The sequence below is a fragment of the Megachile rotundata genome, chromosome 6, assembly GCF_050947335.1.
Source record: "Megachile rotundata isolate GNS110a chromosome 6, iyMegRotu1, whole genome shotgun sequence".
In the NCBI taxonomy this organism is placed as follows: domain Eukaryota; kingdom Metazoa; phylum Arthropoda; class Insecta; order Hymenoptera; family Megachilidae; genus Megachile; species Megachile rotundata.
In genome coordinates this window covers 12,249,048-12,261,875 of record NC_134988.1, presented here as the reverse complement: position 1 = coordinate 12,261,875, position 12,828 = coordinate 12,249,048, and the positions used below count along the sequence as shown (strand labels likewise).

At 37.1% G+C, this 12,828-nt stretch overlaps 1 protein-coding gene across 2 annotated transcripts; it reads left to right on the top strand.

Moving 5' to 3' along the window:
- Positions 1 to 1,458: 1,458 nt before the first annotated feature.
- LOC100882883 (arrestin domain-containing protein 17) lies at positions 1,459 to 7,651 on the top strand. Of its 2 annotated transcripts, XM_076532528.1 has the most exons (8): positions 1,460 to 1,877; positions 2,498 to 2,613; positions 3,880 to 3,999; positions 4,076 to 4,290; positions 4,380 to 4,553; positions 5,121 to 5,294; positions 6,000 to 6,246; positions 6,643 to 7,651. In XM_076532528.1, exons 1-8 carry the CDS (start codon positions 1,819 to 1,821, stop codon positions 6,795 to 6,797), a joined length of 1,260 nt encoding a protein of 419 aa, XP_076388643.1. In that variant the 5' UTR covers positions 1,460 to 1,818; the 3' UTR covers positions 6,798 to 7,651. The 2 variants fall into 2 exon arrangements, with proteins under 2 accessions (XP_076388644.1, XP_076388643.1); XM_076532529.1 differs by lacking the exon at positions 5,121 to 5,294 and having other exon boundaries at positions 1,459 to 1,877.
- Positions 7,652 to 12,828: the final 5,177 nt, after the last annotated feature.

The following is a 12,828-nucleotide window of genomic DNA, read 5'->3' as shown; positions in this document are numbered from 1 at the left end:
AGTACAAGGAAGAAGAAAATCAAAGGTAGGAAAAGAAACTATTCAAATCTGAAAATTCCCCAATTAAAAGAGAAAAAAATGATCCTCAAGCTTTAAAATTTGAAGGGTCTATACTCAAAGATACCGAGTGATCACAAAATCATAATTCTACCTTTCGTTTTTTAAGGATCTACGAAAACGTAGAGTGGACGTTAATGAGGATCTTTTGGTCGGTTTCTTGAATTTTCGCGACGCGCTCAAATTCGCTGCATTCGACATGCAAGCATGCAACGCAAACACACTGCACGCGTTCTTAATTTGGAAAATGGTACCGCAATATCATAAGCCTTGTCCAAAGGTACTAAGTTCGTTTGAATTTACGATGCATTAATTAGGACCGAGAGGGAAGGAAGTCAAAGGGATTTTCAGCGATGTCTTCTGGCTCTCGCGTTGGAATTTGAAATTTCTCCCATTTATGTAAAACTAACGCTAGAAGGGTGAGGAGAATTACGTTGAAATAAGGAGACAGAAGAATATGTAAATTCTTAATGTGAAATTCAACGAATGGTATCATAAATTTATTTTCGTGTCGCCATTTTTAACAAAACCTTCAAATACCCTTCTGTATCATATCAATAAAAATGTTTCTTTTTATAACGTCAATGTGACAACAATTTTCAACATGTACCCTGTACTACACACTTAATTTTAAAGAACTTTTATAATCAAGGTACTTGTTGAAGCATTTTGTGTAAACACTTTATTGTGCCTTTAGCGATGACACATATAAAATGTTACTCTCACATATGACACATATAAAATGTTATAAATAAAATACAAAAATAAAATGTTACTTCCTTGATACATTCACAAATTTGACTCATTGAATAGTTGTAAATAAAACAAGTAGCATAAGCTTTCAAATTTTAACATTTAAGTTAGCAGACTAGCAACCCACAACTACCATAATTGTCTCCACATCTCTTACCGATAAAACGTATCTATTGATACTACTTCTTCAAACCTCTGCCAGAACATCTACAGACAATACTAACAGCTCCACAAAATACAAAGAACCCCAAAAGCGAAAGGAGGAGTCACAACAGCCTTCATTAAATCCCCTACCGTTTAAATCAAAAAGCGTCGATGCGAAATGGGGTTAAAAGTTGCTGACACTTAGGTGATTTTCATGCGGCGTCACGCGGAACACAGGAGCGCATCGGAGACGGCACAAAAGTGTCAGCGATGCGGCAAAATTTAAACGCTGCAAGTCACCGTTGGTGATCCTCAATTGGTCGATACGGGTGCCCTTATTACCCGCTGCCCGTCCTTAATTCAGAGTTACGCCACTGCGGCATGCATCCACCTGTGAGGAAGAGGTTGCAGTCCGAACGAGAGTCCTTCGATTATCCGGGCCAGAGGAGGTGAAAGAGCAAAGGTTGTTCTCCACTAACGCGACAGAATGTCGCCACGATATTGGCGAACCGACTGACGCATGCGTCGCCATCGCTCCAGGACTCGCTGCAATTTTGGTATCTTGTCAACAAACATCTCACTTCGTCCGGGCAAGATAACTGGGCATGTACGTCTCACTTCTTCCTGGATTTCACGTGCGGCCCCGAATTCTGTTTCGAGGATTCTGAAAACCGGGGATGAAGATTGTCTTCGATGTGACGTGACGTGACATCGGATGTTCGTGGACAGATTGTGTAATTCTAAGGTGTTCGTGTAGAAATGAGTGATTTAGATTTGTAAATTATTTTGGGAATATTATGGTGCCTGTGTATTTTTAAATTCGGGTGGACTTTTGATGAAATAGGTTAAGGTACACGTGTCAGCATGGAGGAGACAGATCAAACGGAGGCTGATCAATCCATCGTTGCTACGTTGTCTAAAAGGTATAAAGTTAGATAATGCAAATTGTTTTTGGTATTTGAAATTTTGGTGCTTTTAGTTAATTGTGTAATTCGAGCGAGGTGTCCCTAGGGAGAATCGTGACGTAGGGGAAGCACCAATCGTTTGTTAGATCTTTTGAATTTAAATATTTTAAAATTTGAAATTTGGATAGTCGGGTAACTTGCAGATCTGCTGATTTAGGAATTTGAAATTTGAGAGTTTGAAGGTGTTTGAATTTGGAGATGTGACAGTTTGGGGGTTGGAGTATCTAGGGATTTGAGAATTTGCAGATGTGCCAGTTTGCAAACTTGAGAATCTAGAGAAGTGAAAATCTGGGGATTTAGAAATTTAAAGATTGGAAATTTGCAAATTTAGATATATGACAATTAAGATCTGTAGAGCTTCGAGATAAGAAAATGAGAATTTGAAAGTGTGAAAGTATTCAAAATTTTTAAAGTAAAAGATTAAAAATTGAAAAATGTAAAATAACAGAGATGAACGAATCTTGGTAGATTCAATATAGAAAACATATAGAAACATACAGAAACTGATGGATATAAATTATTTTTCCATCGATCAACAACGATGGAACCTTTTTACCAATACGTTTTGTTACGATTAGCATTGGCTTCCGACGTATCGACATCGCGTTCGATCACACTCAGCAGGTGTACTACAGTGGACAAAAGATTTCAGGGAATGTTCACCTGGACGTGGATGAACCTGTGAGCGCTCTAGGTAAGATTTCACAATTTAAATATTAATAACACTCAACAAGTTTCAAGCTTAAAAAATACATATTCGTACATTTTCTTTTGTCAAATTATTAAAATGTCGAAGTTCTGATATGGAAGTCTATTGTATAAATTATTGGAATAATTTCTCGATAAAATACTGTTAACCCTCTTCAATAGCTTGTAAAGTAAAATTACTACAATATAAAGTTACAATACATTCCACTACTGATTGCTTTACATTTTAAATTGTTCAAAATCGATATAGAGAATTAATGTAACATTTGTAAACATCATAAACAAATAAATATAATAAATGTATCTACAAAGTATACAAGAAATTGATCAACAAAAGCACTCAGCCATATAAATTTGCCACGAAACGAGACAATTGGTTTTAAGTTTCACCCCTCACAATCAGAGGGTGGCTGCTATCTCTCGACTTCGATATATCGAGAGCAACGTCGACGCGGAAAAACGAGAAGATATTCGATTGGCTTGTTGTAACGAGGCACGACCAACTTTATATTTATTCTCGCGTTGTTTACCCTTGTTGTCGCTTCGCAATCACAAAAATCTCTCTCCTGTTCGAGTCGAACGCCTGCCAAACGTACCATCGATCGCGTTACATAACGGGTGACCTAAAAAGTTTATTATCGCCGTGCACACGCAATAAGACCATATACAACGTGATATTGGTATTGCAGGAACGCTTGCACAACAAATAGCAATCGAATAAATGTGCCCTCTTAAATGTATAGCTTGTTAAATCAACCATCATTTATCTCGAAATATGAATTCTAATTTGATTTTCGAGAAAGACTTTTAGTTAAATTGGAAAATATATCTGTATCTATTATTCAGGTCTTGTAAATGAAATTAGATTTTAAATTTCAAGACTGGTTCTTTCTATAAATCGTGGGATATCATGGAATAATATTATGATACTACAGAATTGATCTGCATTACAGAGTTATGTCTTTCACACTCTGTATTGATAATTATATATATATACATTATAATGACGTCAAGTATGTCTGTAAAAATTTCTACTCAGTGGATCTTAACTCCATTGAGAAATTTTGACGTGTAGAATTTTAGAACGTAGACGTATTTAATTAGAGAGATGTATCAGGAGACTCTGTATTAGAAGATTTATGAACATACATCGATCAATATCGATTTAAAATATAAACGTAAAGGAATTAAATGTCCCATGACTTATGGAGGAGTATAAGAGAGGGTGTGAAATGGCAGTCGTTTTACGCAGGGATCAGACTGAAATGCAAAGGTGAGGCTCAAGTGTATTTCACGGATCGATCAGCGGGCATACGTCGCAAGTTTTCAGCATTCGAGAATTACCTCCACGTGGAAACTTATCTCGTAGGCGGTGAGTACACACGGCTGGTCGTGATTGCTACACGAAACTCGGATGTCGGATTAACAGATATTCCCGTCACGGATAGATGGTAAAGAAAAGTCTATGATAACTGGTGGCGTCTACCCGTTCAGCCTGACGCTTCCGGAGAACCTACCGTGCAGTTTCGAGGGCCGATACGGACGTGTACGGTACTCGATTAGGGCATTGTTGGACGTAACGACCATTTATCGGTTTTCCACCAATATTATTCCATTCACGGTCGCTCCCATTCTTGACCTTAATCGAGATCCTCTCGCTCCTGTGAGTAGAAATCTAACAACGATATTGCTTTCATGGCGCGATTTCGTTCCTTTCAATTTTAACTTCAACCTTTTTAAATGATATTTCAGTTGCCTATAAATGTTCAACAGTCCAAAGTGTACATGGGCCAAACGGAGCCGCTCAGTGTTTCCATGTCCCTTCCGGTTCATGGCTACGTTCCGGGGCAAACTATACCCATAAAGATTGACATGAACAACCCTTCTACGGTGGCGCTTAAAAAAATCAGAATCGTTCTGAAAAAAGTAACTGTTTCTATCGTAGCGAGCTTGCATGATTTTTACTAGCATGTTACAACATTGGTGTAACTAGGTTTAAGTAGATTAGAATGTTAACTCGATTAGAACTGAGTTACAGCGTTAGATTAGATTAATTCAATTAGAATGTAAACCTTATTGGAACTAAGTTACAGTATTTTAGTGAAGCAAATAATTTTTAAAATGCAAGATGTGACATTAACTCACAAAAAAATTACAATGCTACAAATACGAACAATAACACTAATATCATACTTTAACTGAATTTTAACTAAACTAAATACTTGTTGAATTTTAATAAAGTAATTCTACAGGAAAAGAAGCAATGTACTGTAATAAACGTCCACCCGAGATAAAAATCCTAATTACGCCAATGATCCTAAACAGCTACAGTAACTTTAGCGAAAATGAGAGCTCATAATCTCTCGGAATTTTTTGCGAGATGTAGTAGCGTGATGCAGTAAAACTTTCTGGGTCATGCTCCCGATACGTTCCTTTTTACCGAATCTCTGTTTCACCGTTATCGGTCACTCTAAATGCTCCGTATTTTCTTAGGTGGTGACTTATCATTCCACGGAAAAGTCTCGTAAGCACAAAGAGATCGTAGTTGAAGTAGAACAGCCTGTTAATAAAAATTCTGACACGTACGACGTCACGTTTGACGTTCCTGCAGTACCACCCACAGGGATGATCCACTGCAACATCATCGACGTTCTGTACACGCTTAAAGTGAGACTGTCTTAAATCTAGCTGCACTCCAGGACCTCCATACATTATAATTAATGTTGCTTCAATCCCTTTGTACATCTCCGTTTCTACTTTATTATCCTAGATAGCAAAAATCAATACTTCTTCTGACCTGCACACGTCCTATATTCTTTGCACCCTTTTCGTTCTTAATGAATCTTGGTAATTGTAAAATTCTTACGAGAGGAATACGACACTTTTTTCTAAATATTGTCTGCAGAAAAGATACATAACATTTGATTGAAATACAGGGCGATTTACATTGAACAGCTTTTCTGATTTTAAGGAAAGAAACCTCTTTTGAATCACCCTGTTCAATGTACTTTATATTCACATAACTGGTATATCTACATTCACATATTCGAACAAGACTTTTACAATGATCAACATCTTCACACTTTTATTAATTGAATCGTAAAATCATTACAGCCCCTAGGCATCGAGTTAGGACTACATTCAAACATGAGAGTATAATGCAAGACCTAACCTCAAAATTTCATATCGCAACTGTGATTCCGCAATAATTATGCAATAACTAAAAACAATGATATAAAACTATGACATCATTTATTACAGACAAGGAAAAATGAAAAATGATTAAAAGAAGTGACCCTAATGCGATGACGAGGGGTTGTAGATGTTATTTCAGTCCATCGCAATCTATAAAAATCTTGTGTTTTCCGAAAGGTCGAAGCCTGCGTAGACGTAAGCGAGTGGTACTACAGAATGTTCCAAAAGAACCTGAAGCTACGAACGAGTATAGTAATCGGCACGATACCGCTCCAAAATTACGAGACTCCGCAAAAAACGGACGACGTGACGGAGGGTTTGCCGTTTCAAGCATTGTGTACCGTGGCCGCGGATGAGCACGCCAACGACATGTCTTCGTCGAAAAACGTCGACAGAGAGGAAACTGCGAAACCGAGTTTGTCCCGTACGTATAAAGCCATGTTGCTACATGTTAATTACCGGTATTTGCGGAAAGTACCAGTCGACGGTTTACATTATTCTCCCGTTCGAGAATGTAAATATTCCTGGACAGTTAGAAAGCTCTGCCACGCTATTCTACGTGTCTTCTGTAATCAACAGTTTCGCTCACGTCCCAGTTAAAGCTGTTGGACCGTAATACACGAAGTGACCATTTTGTTTTTCGTGCAGTTGCCCTCGGAACTATTTTATTGTTAGAATGTTAACAAATAATATGAAAATGGTAAAGAATAAAGGATGGTATTCTATGCTTCGTGTACTGCAATCCAATAATGCCGTTTCACGTTTATTTACCAGGAAATTTCACTCGAACCGACGAAAATAAACTTCGCGTTTCTTGCAGTGCCGTTGTACGAGAAAAGTCAAATATATCGATCCTCGAAACCGGACAGAGACGATCCCACGGGAGACGAGGGTGACAGCGACGGAGAAGTCACACCGTATTCGCCTATGTATCGTGTGTATAAATTCAATTCGTCCCAAAAGAGGAATAATTAGATTCTTGATCGTACACGTAATTAGAAATGGCCTTGCTTCATTATACGTGCAACGTTGATGTTCCTTAACGGTGTCTATAACGGATCGAAGGAAACGTCCAAGACGATTTATCGAAAGTAAATTGTTCTTTGAAAAATTGGGGTACACTATACTTTGACGCTGTGCTAATTACCACTCTGAATTTTAGTAAATTCATTAGAGTCATTTATTTTTTAACGTAGGTCCAAGTATTAGATTTTAAGTCAATTAATAATTTAAACCGAAGAAGTAAAAATGGTGCCATGCTAAATGTGCCAACTAAATTATTTAAACTAGTGCTTTCCGGAAAAGTGAATTTTATCAAACTTCTTCAGAATTAATATTTTATCTTCCTCCATGAAATTCTATTAATTACGACAAATATTTTCATAATTTTTGTATTTTTTTTACAATATATTTCACTACCAAAAATCTGTAATCAAAATGTAATCCGTCCTCTGGTTTCATTCTAATAATTTTCATATTTATTGAAAGGTGTCAATCGTATAGTTTACCCTATCATACATGTTACTCACGTATACGCACGAATATTACGTCCAATTTGAGCTGTATCGATCGACCGGTTGCCTTCAATTTTGCCTTTGGTTTCTTATTTTCTTACACAAACTGAAGAAGGGGATTATTAGAACGAAAGGAACGCTGAGTGAGATATTCAAATCCGTTGGGACCAACCCGTGCAGCTAAGTAAATTCTGTAATTACGCGAGCAATTCGTGACGAAAGTTATTCTAATAGTAATTGTTCTCCGATATAAAACGTTTTATGAAACATGTATTACTATATGTAGTGCTTTGATGATTAATAAAAATGTTATCCATCAACATTCTTTAGAAATTATTACCAACAATCCTTCCATTTAAATTTTTTGTTATAATAATACTCTGATCCTTGCATCCCACTTTACGAGACGCACGTGGTGCGTCGTTAGTTGTACGATACGAAGAACATAAGATGCATAAGGTGTGTCATATAACCGGTGAAATTATAACGAGTGGGGATATAATCTGTGGAAGTGCAAGGGGTGGAAATATAACGTGTGGAAGTACAATGCGTGGAGGTACAACGCATGGAAATACAGCGCGTGGAAATCTAACGCAGGGAAATACAACGCGTGGAAATACAGCGCGTAGAAATACAGTGCATGGAAATATAACGCGTGGAAATACAATGTGTGGAAATCTAACGCGTGGAAATACAGTGCGTGGAAATACAGCGCATGGAAATCTAACGCGTGGAAATACAGCGCGTAGAAATCTAATACAGGAAAATACAACGCGTGGAAATCTAGCGCGTGGGAATATAACGCGTGTAAATACAGCGCGTGTAAATACAACGCGTGGAAATCTAGCGCGTGGAAATATAACGCGTGGAAATACAGCGCGTGCAAATACAACGCGTGGAAATCTAGCGAATGAAAATTTAACGCGTGGAAATACAGCACATGGAAGTACAGTGCGTGGAAACATAGCGCGTGGAAATACAGCGGGTGCAAATATAACGCGTAGAAACTGAAAGAATCGAGTACAACCATAAAAACTTTCCAAGACACGAAACCAAGATTTATCGCGATAATTCGTGCTTCTAGAAGACGTATATACTCGAATGAAAAGCTTCCAAGCCCTTTTCTCGGCAGCCAACGAATCACGCATCGTTTTCACACGTATTCAAAGGATCACGCGTAGAAAAGGGTGAAGGATTTGAATTGAACGTCCCTTGGGAAAATGAAACGTCGGTCTTGGTGCTTAGTCTTCGAAGAAACGTTTGTGATTCTCGGAGGATCGGACATTGAAATTCAAAGGAAAGCCCCGAGGCTGAGGGTGTACAAGTTTCCGCATCGTTCGCAGCTAACATTACGCGGCGAAGCTACACTTCCTGGTTATTTCTTCCGGTCTTCGAACTTTCTGTTCCAACTGCAGTCCAGAACGATTCGTGATTTAATTCCGCGGCCGGAAGAAGTTCGCCGATTGCGAACGAAATCGACGGGCAGAAGGGCACGGCTCTTTGAGTTCCATGGGAAATTTGCTGGGAGGTGCCGTAATAGCTTCGAGAAACAGTTTTACAAACTTGTCACGAGAATAAAGATTTTTATTGTTTTTTGGAACTTTCCTGAAATTGCTACTGGAATTATTGCTTGTGCTGATTGGATAGGTTTTTGGATCGTTTTATTATTTTCACACGCTGTATTTCCACTCGCTGTATTTCCACGCGCTGTATTTCTATGCGTTGTATTTCCACGCGTTGTAATTTCACGCGCTGTATTTCCACCTGTTATATTTCCATGCGTTTTATTTCCACGCACTGTATTTCCACGCGCTATATTCCCATGCGTTATATTTCCACGCGCTATATTCCCATGCGTTATATTTCCACGCGCTAGATTTCCATGCGTTGTATTTGCACGCGCTGTATTTCCACGCGTTGTATTTCTGCGCGTTAGATTTCCACGCGCTAGATTTCCACGCGTTGTATTTGCATGCGCTGTATTTCCATGCGTTATATTTCCACGCGCTAGATTTCCATGCGTTGTATTTGCACGCGCTGTATTTCCACGGGTGTATTTCTACGCGTTAGATTTCCACGCGCTAGATTTCCACACATTGTATTTGCACGCGTTGGATTTTCACGCGCTGTATTTCCATACGTTGTACCTCCACGCGTTGTACTTCCATACGTTATATTTCCACGGATTGTGCTTCCACGCGTTATATTCCCATGCGTTGTATTTCAACGTATTGTACTTCTACGCATTGCATTTCCACGCATTGTAGTTCCACGCATTATATTTCCACCCGTTGCATTTCCACAGATTATATTTCCACGCGTTACAATTTCACCCGTTATATTTCCACACGTCGTACCTCTACACACTGTATTATCGCGCATTATATTACTACGCATCATGTTACCAAGTGTTACATTATCACGAATTGGATTACTATACCATGCTTAAATTTCTAAGCGTTCATTATGGTATTATTACAATAATTACTAGTGACGTATTGCACATCAACACAATAATACATTTAAAAATGTTGATATATTATATTACTACATATTGAATCACCAACAAATTAAATCATATTTAAAATGTCAAGCACCACAAATTCCAACGAAGAAAGCTTGTTGATCAACGCAATACATCATCGTGCAAAATTATGCAATTGCAATCTATACGTCAGATTAGAATAGTAAACTTCATTATACTCAGAGCAGTTGTGTATCGTTTACAAATGTTATTCATATGCAAATGAATGAGTGAGCGTACTATGTATAATCCTCTCACTCGGTATTTTATCGGATTTGTTGTTTGAACAACTGAACTGGCGATATCGTACAGCTATGGAATCCGTTCATTGTCTTTCGTGGAATACAGGCTGTTCAAATAGGGCACGAAACAGGCATGAAATCTTTAAACCTTTGACTCTGTCTATTGAGTTAATGTCCTCATATTGATGTGAATGTGCTATGAGAATGTTTATTGAAGATGCTGTTATTTAATGTTTTGATTTAAATCTCGATTTGAATCTCGGAACATCAATACTTGGAATTATTTTATCAATAATACTTGCAATTATTCAATCAGCACTACTTGGAATTATACTTTCTTTTATATTTTTTTAATTTTTAATATATTCATGTGTGTGTATATCTACATATGTATATGTGTATTCATGAGTATAGTCATAGTGCAATAATTTTTTATAAATTGTCTGTATGACACACTGTAAGTTATGTGAATTATTACAGACATTAAAGATTAATTTTTTTACTTAGACTGTAACATTTAAAATATTGAACATTGTTGCATATAAATATTTTTAAACACCAGAAACTTGTTACAGTCTGATAACATCAAAGTATCATAAAGTAGTAATTGTGGCATATCAATTTTTTAACATTCCTAATATTTATTAGTTGTCATACATCAACTGTAAAAGTCACAGAAAAGTAAACCATATTTTCCTATAAACACAAACAATTTTCCAATATAATTCTCTTAAAAAAATATTTTATCAAGCCCCTCTACCTTCAGTCAAAAGTTAAAAAGTAGAACGAAAATGTCCACCACGATACATTACTACGATTGTTGGTCCGAAAAGTAATATCTCAGAAAATCTGTAGAAGTTCGAAGCAAAGTCAAGAAAGGAAGGGTATGTATCGGCACCGTCCGTGTCACAGAAAATGTCATCGTTGTCAGTGTTTTCATTGGTAACTATGTGCCGTGTGTGTACGTAACAAACTCTGATTGGAGCAAATCCACGTAAACTCGTCTCCTGCCAGGGGCGTTGCGGGAAATTCAGAGGAAACTTTATCGTTCGGTTGGCAAGTGCCAACATTGCGCGCTACCCCCTGAAAGCCCTCATTGTATTGCAAACCCGATTTTCAGAGTCTACAGGGATGAAGAAAGGAGTAAGCAAAGGGGATAAGAGGGGACAAATGCATTGCCTGTTACCTTATAAAGTATTACCCTTCAATTTTTCAAAAGAGCACGACTCTCGCATTTCGTGGCCAACTGCTTCGTTACGTTCTCGGTATTATTCCCACCCGGAATAACGTCCTACATAAAATCCAGAAAAAACGAAACACTCTGAATAGCCTTAACACGACACTGAATACGTGACCTGTTTACCCTGTAATTTTTGTACTTCTAGACAATGTTCTTTTACTTCTCATCAATTCCTATTAGTTTAATACATGTATTTTCTTTTGATAATTTTTTATAATATATTTTATGTCTATTAGGTGTTTTGCAGGACTGTGGAACTGGGAGAGATTTATATATATATTTTTTTTCAGAATTTTAGTGGACGTGAGAACTCGAAAATTTAGGAGTTTAGGAATTTAGGAAATTGTGGAATTTGTGGAATTTGTGGAATTTGTGGAATTTGTGAAATTTATGGAATTTATGGAATTTGTGGAATTTGGGAAATTTAGGAATTGGGGAATTTAGAATTTGAGAACGTTGGAACTGGAGCATCTGCGAATTTGGGGACCTGAGAATTTGCAAAATTTGAGAATTGTAGAATTTAGAAATTTTGAGGTCTAGGGACATGGAAATTAATAAAATTAAAAATGTGAGAATTGAGGAATTTTGAAATTTGGGGAAATTGAGAAATTGGAATATTTGGAAATTCAAGAATACTGAAATTTAGAGATTTAGGTACTGGAAATTTGGGAACTATAAAATTAAAAATTTGCAAATGTGAGAATTTGGAAATTTGGGAATTCGAAGAGTTGAGTATTTGGAAAATTTAGAATTTGGGAAATGTATAAGTTTGGAGATGTGGGAACTTGTAAACTTGAGAATTATAAAATTAAAAAATTTGCAAATGTGAGAATTTAGAAATTTTGAAATTCGAAGAATTGAGTATTTGGAAAATTTAGAAATTGAAAAATGTAGAAGTTCAGAGATGTAGAAGCTTATAAGCTTGAGAATTATAAAATTAAAAAATTTATAAATACAGAAATTAAATCTGAAAATTAAAAGATCTATAAAAATTTCCAAACCCAAAAATAAACCTAAAATTCTAAAATGACTAATTCGCCCCATCCTCAAATTCCCTAAAGTTCCGCGACTAATATTTCAAAGTATATGAAGAATAATTCGAAATGCAAGAGGAATGACAATTCTTCTCGCAAACTAGTTTGAACACGGCAGCCGATAGAGGTAACACCGTGCCACCAGGTTCTAGGGAAGTAGTACGAACTTTTAATTAGGTACACGTTCTGACGGCGTGACTTCCAACGTAAGGGGTATATCGAGGCGTGCTCTGACCCCGCTGGAAGATCGATTCGCTCGTTCTACGACGAGCTTTCGTTTCTTCGTTCGCCTGAAGAGAACTCGAATTGCAATAACCAGCTTGAATAATATACGATGCGCTCGAGAATATACTCCGCCTCGTGGTTCGGTATCAATTAGATTTCTGGAAGAATACTTCTTCACGACAAATGAATACCTAGACATTCGACGAGATAGAACAAATTTTTAATGA

Coding starts and splice junctions, on each gene's coding strand:
- LOC100882883 (XM_076532528.1), top strand. CDS start 1,819: ATGGAGGAGACAGATCAAACGGAGGCTGATCAATCCATCGTTGCTACG. Junction 4,291..4,379: donor ATCGAGATCCTCTCGCTCCT/GTGAGTAGAAAT, acceptor ATGATATTTCAG/TTGCCTATAAATGTTCAACA. Junction 4,554..5,120: donor TCAGAATCGTTCTGAAAAAA/GTAACTGTTTCT, acceptor GTATTTTCTTAG/GTGGTGACTTATCATTCCAC.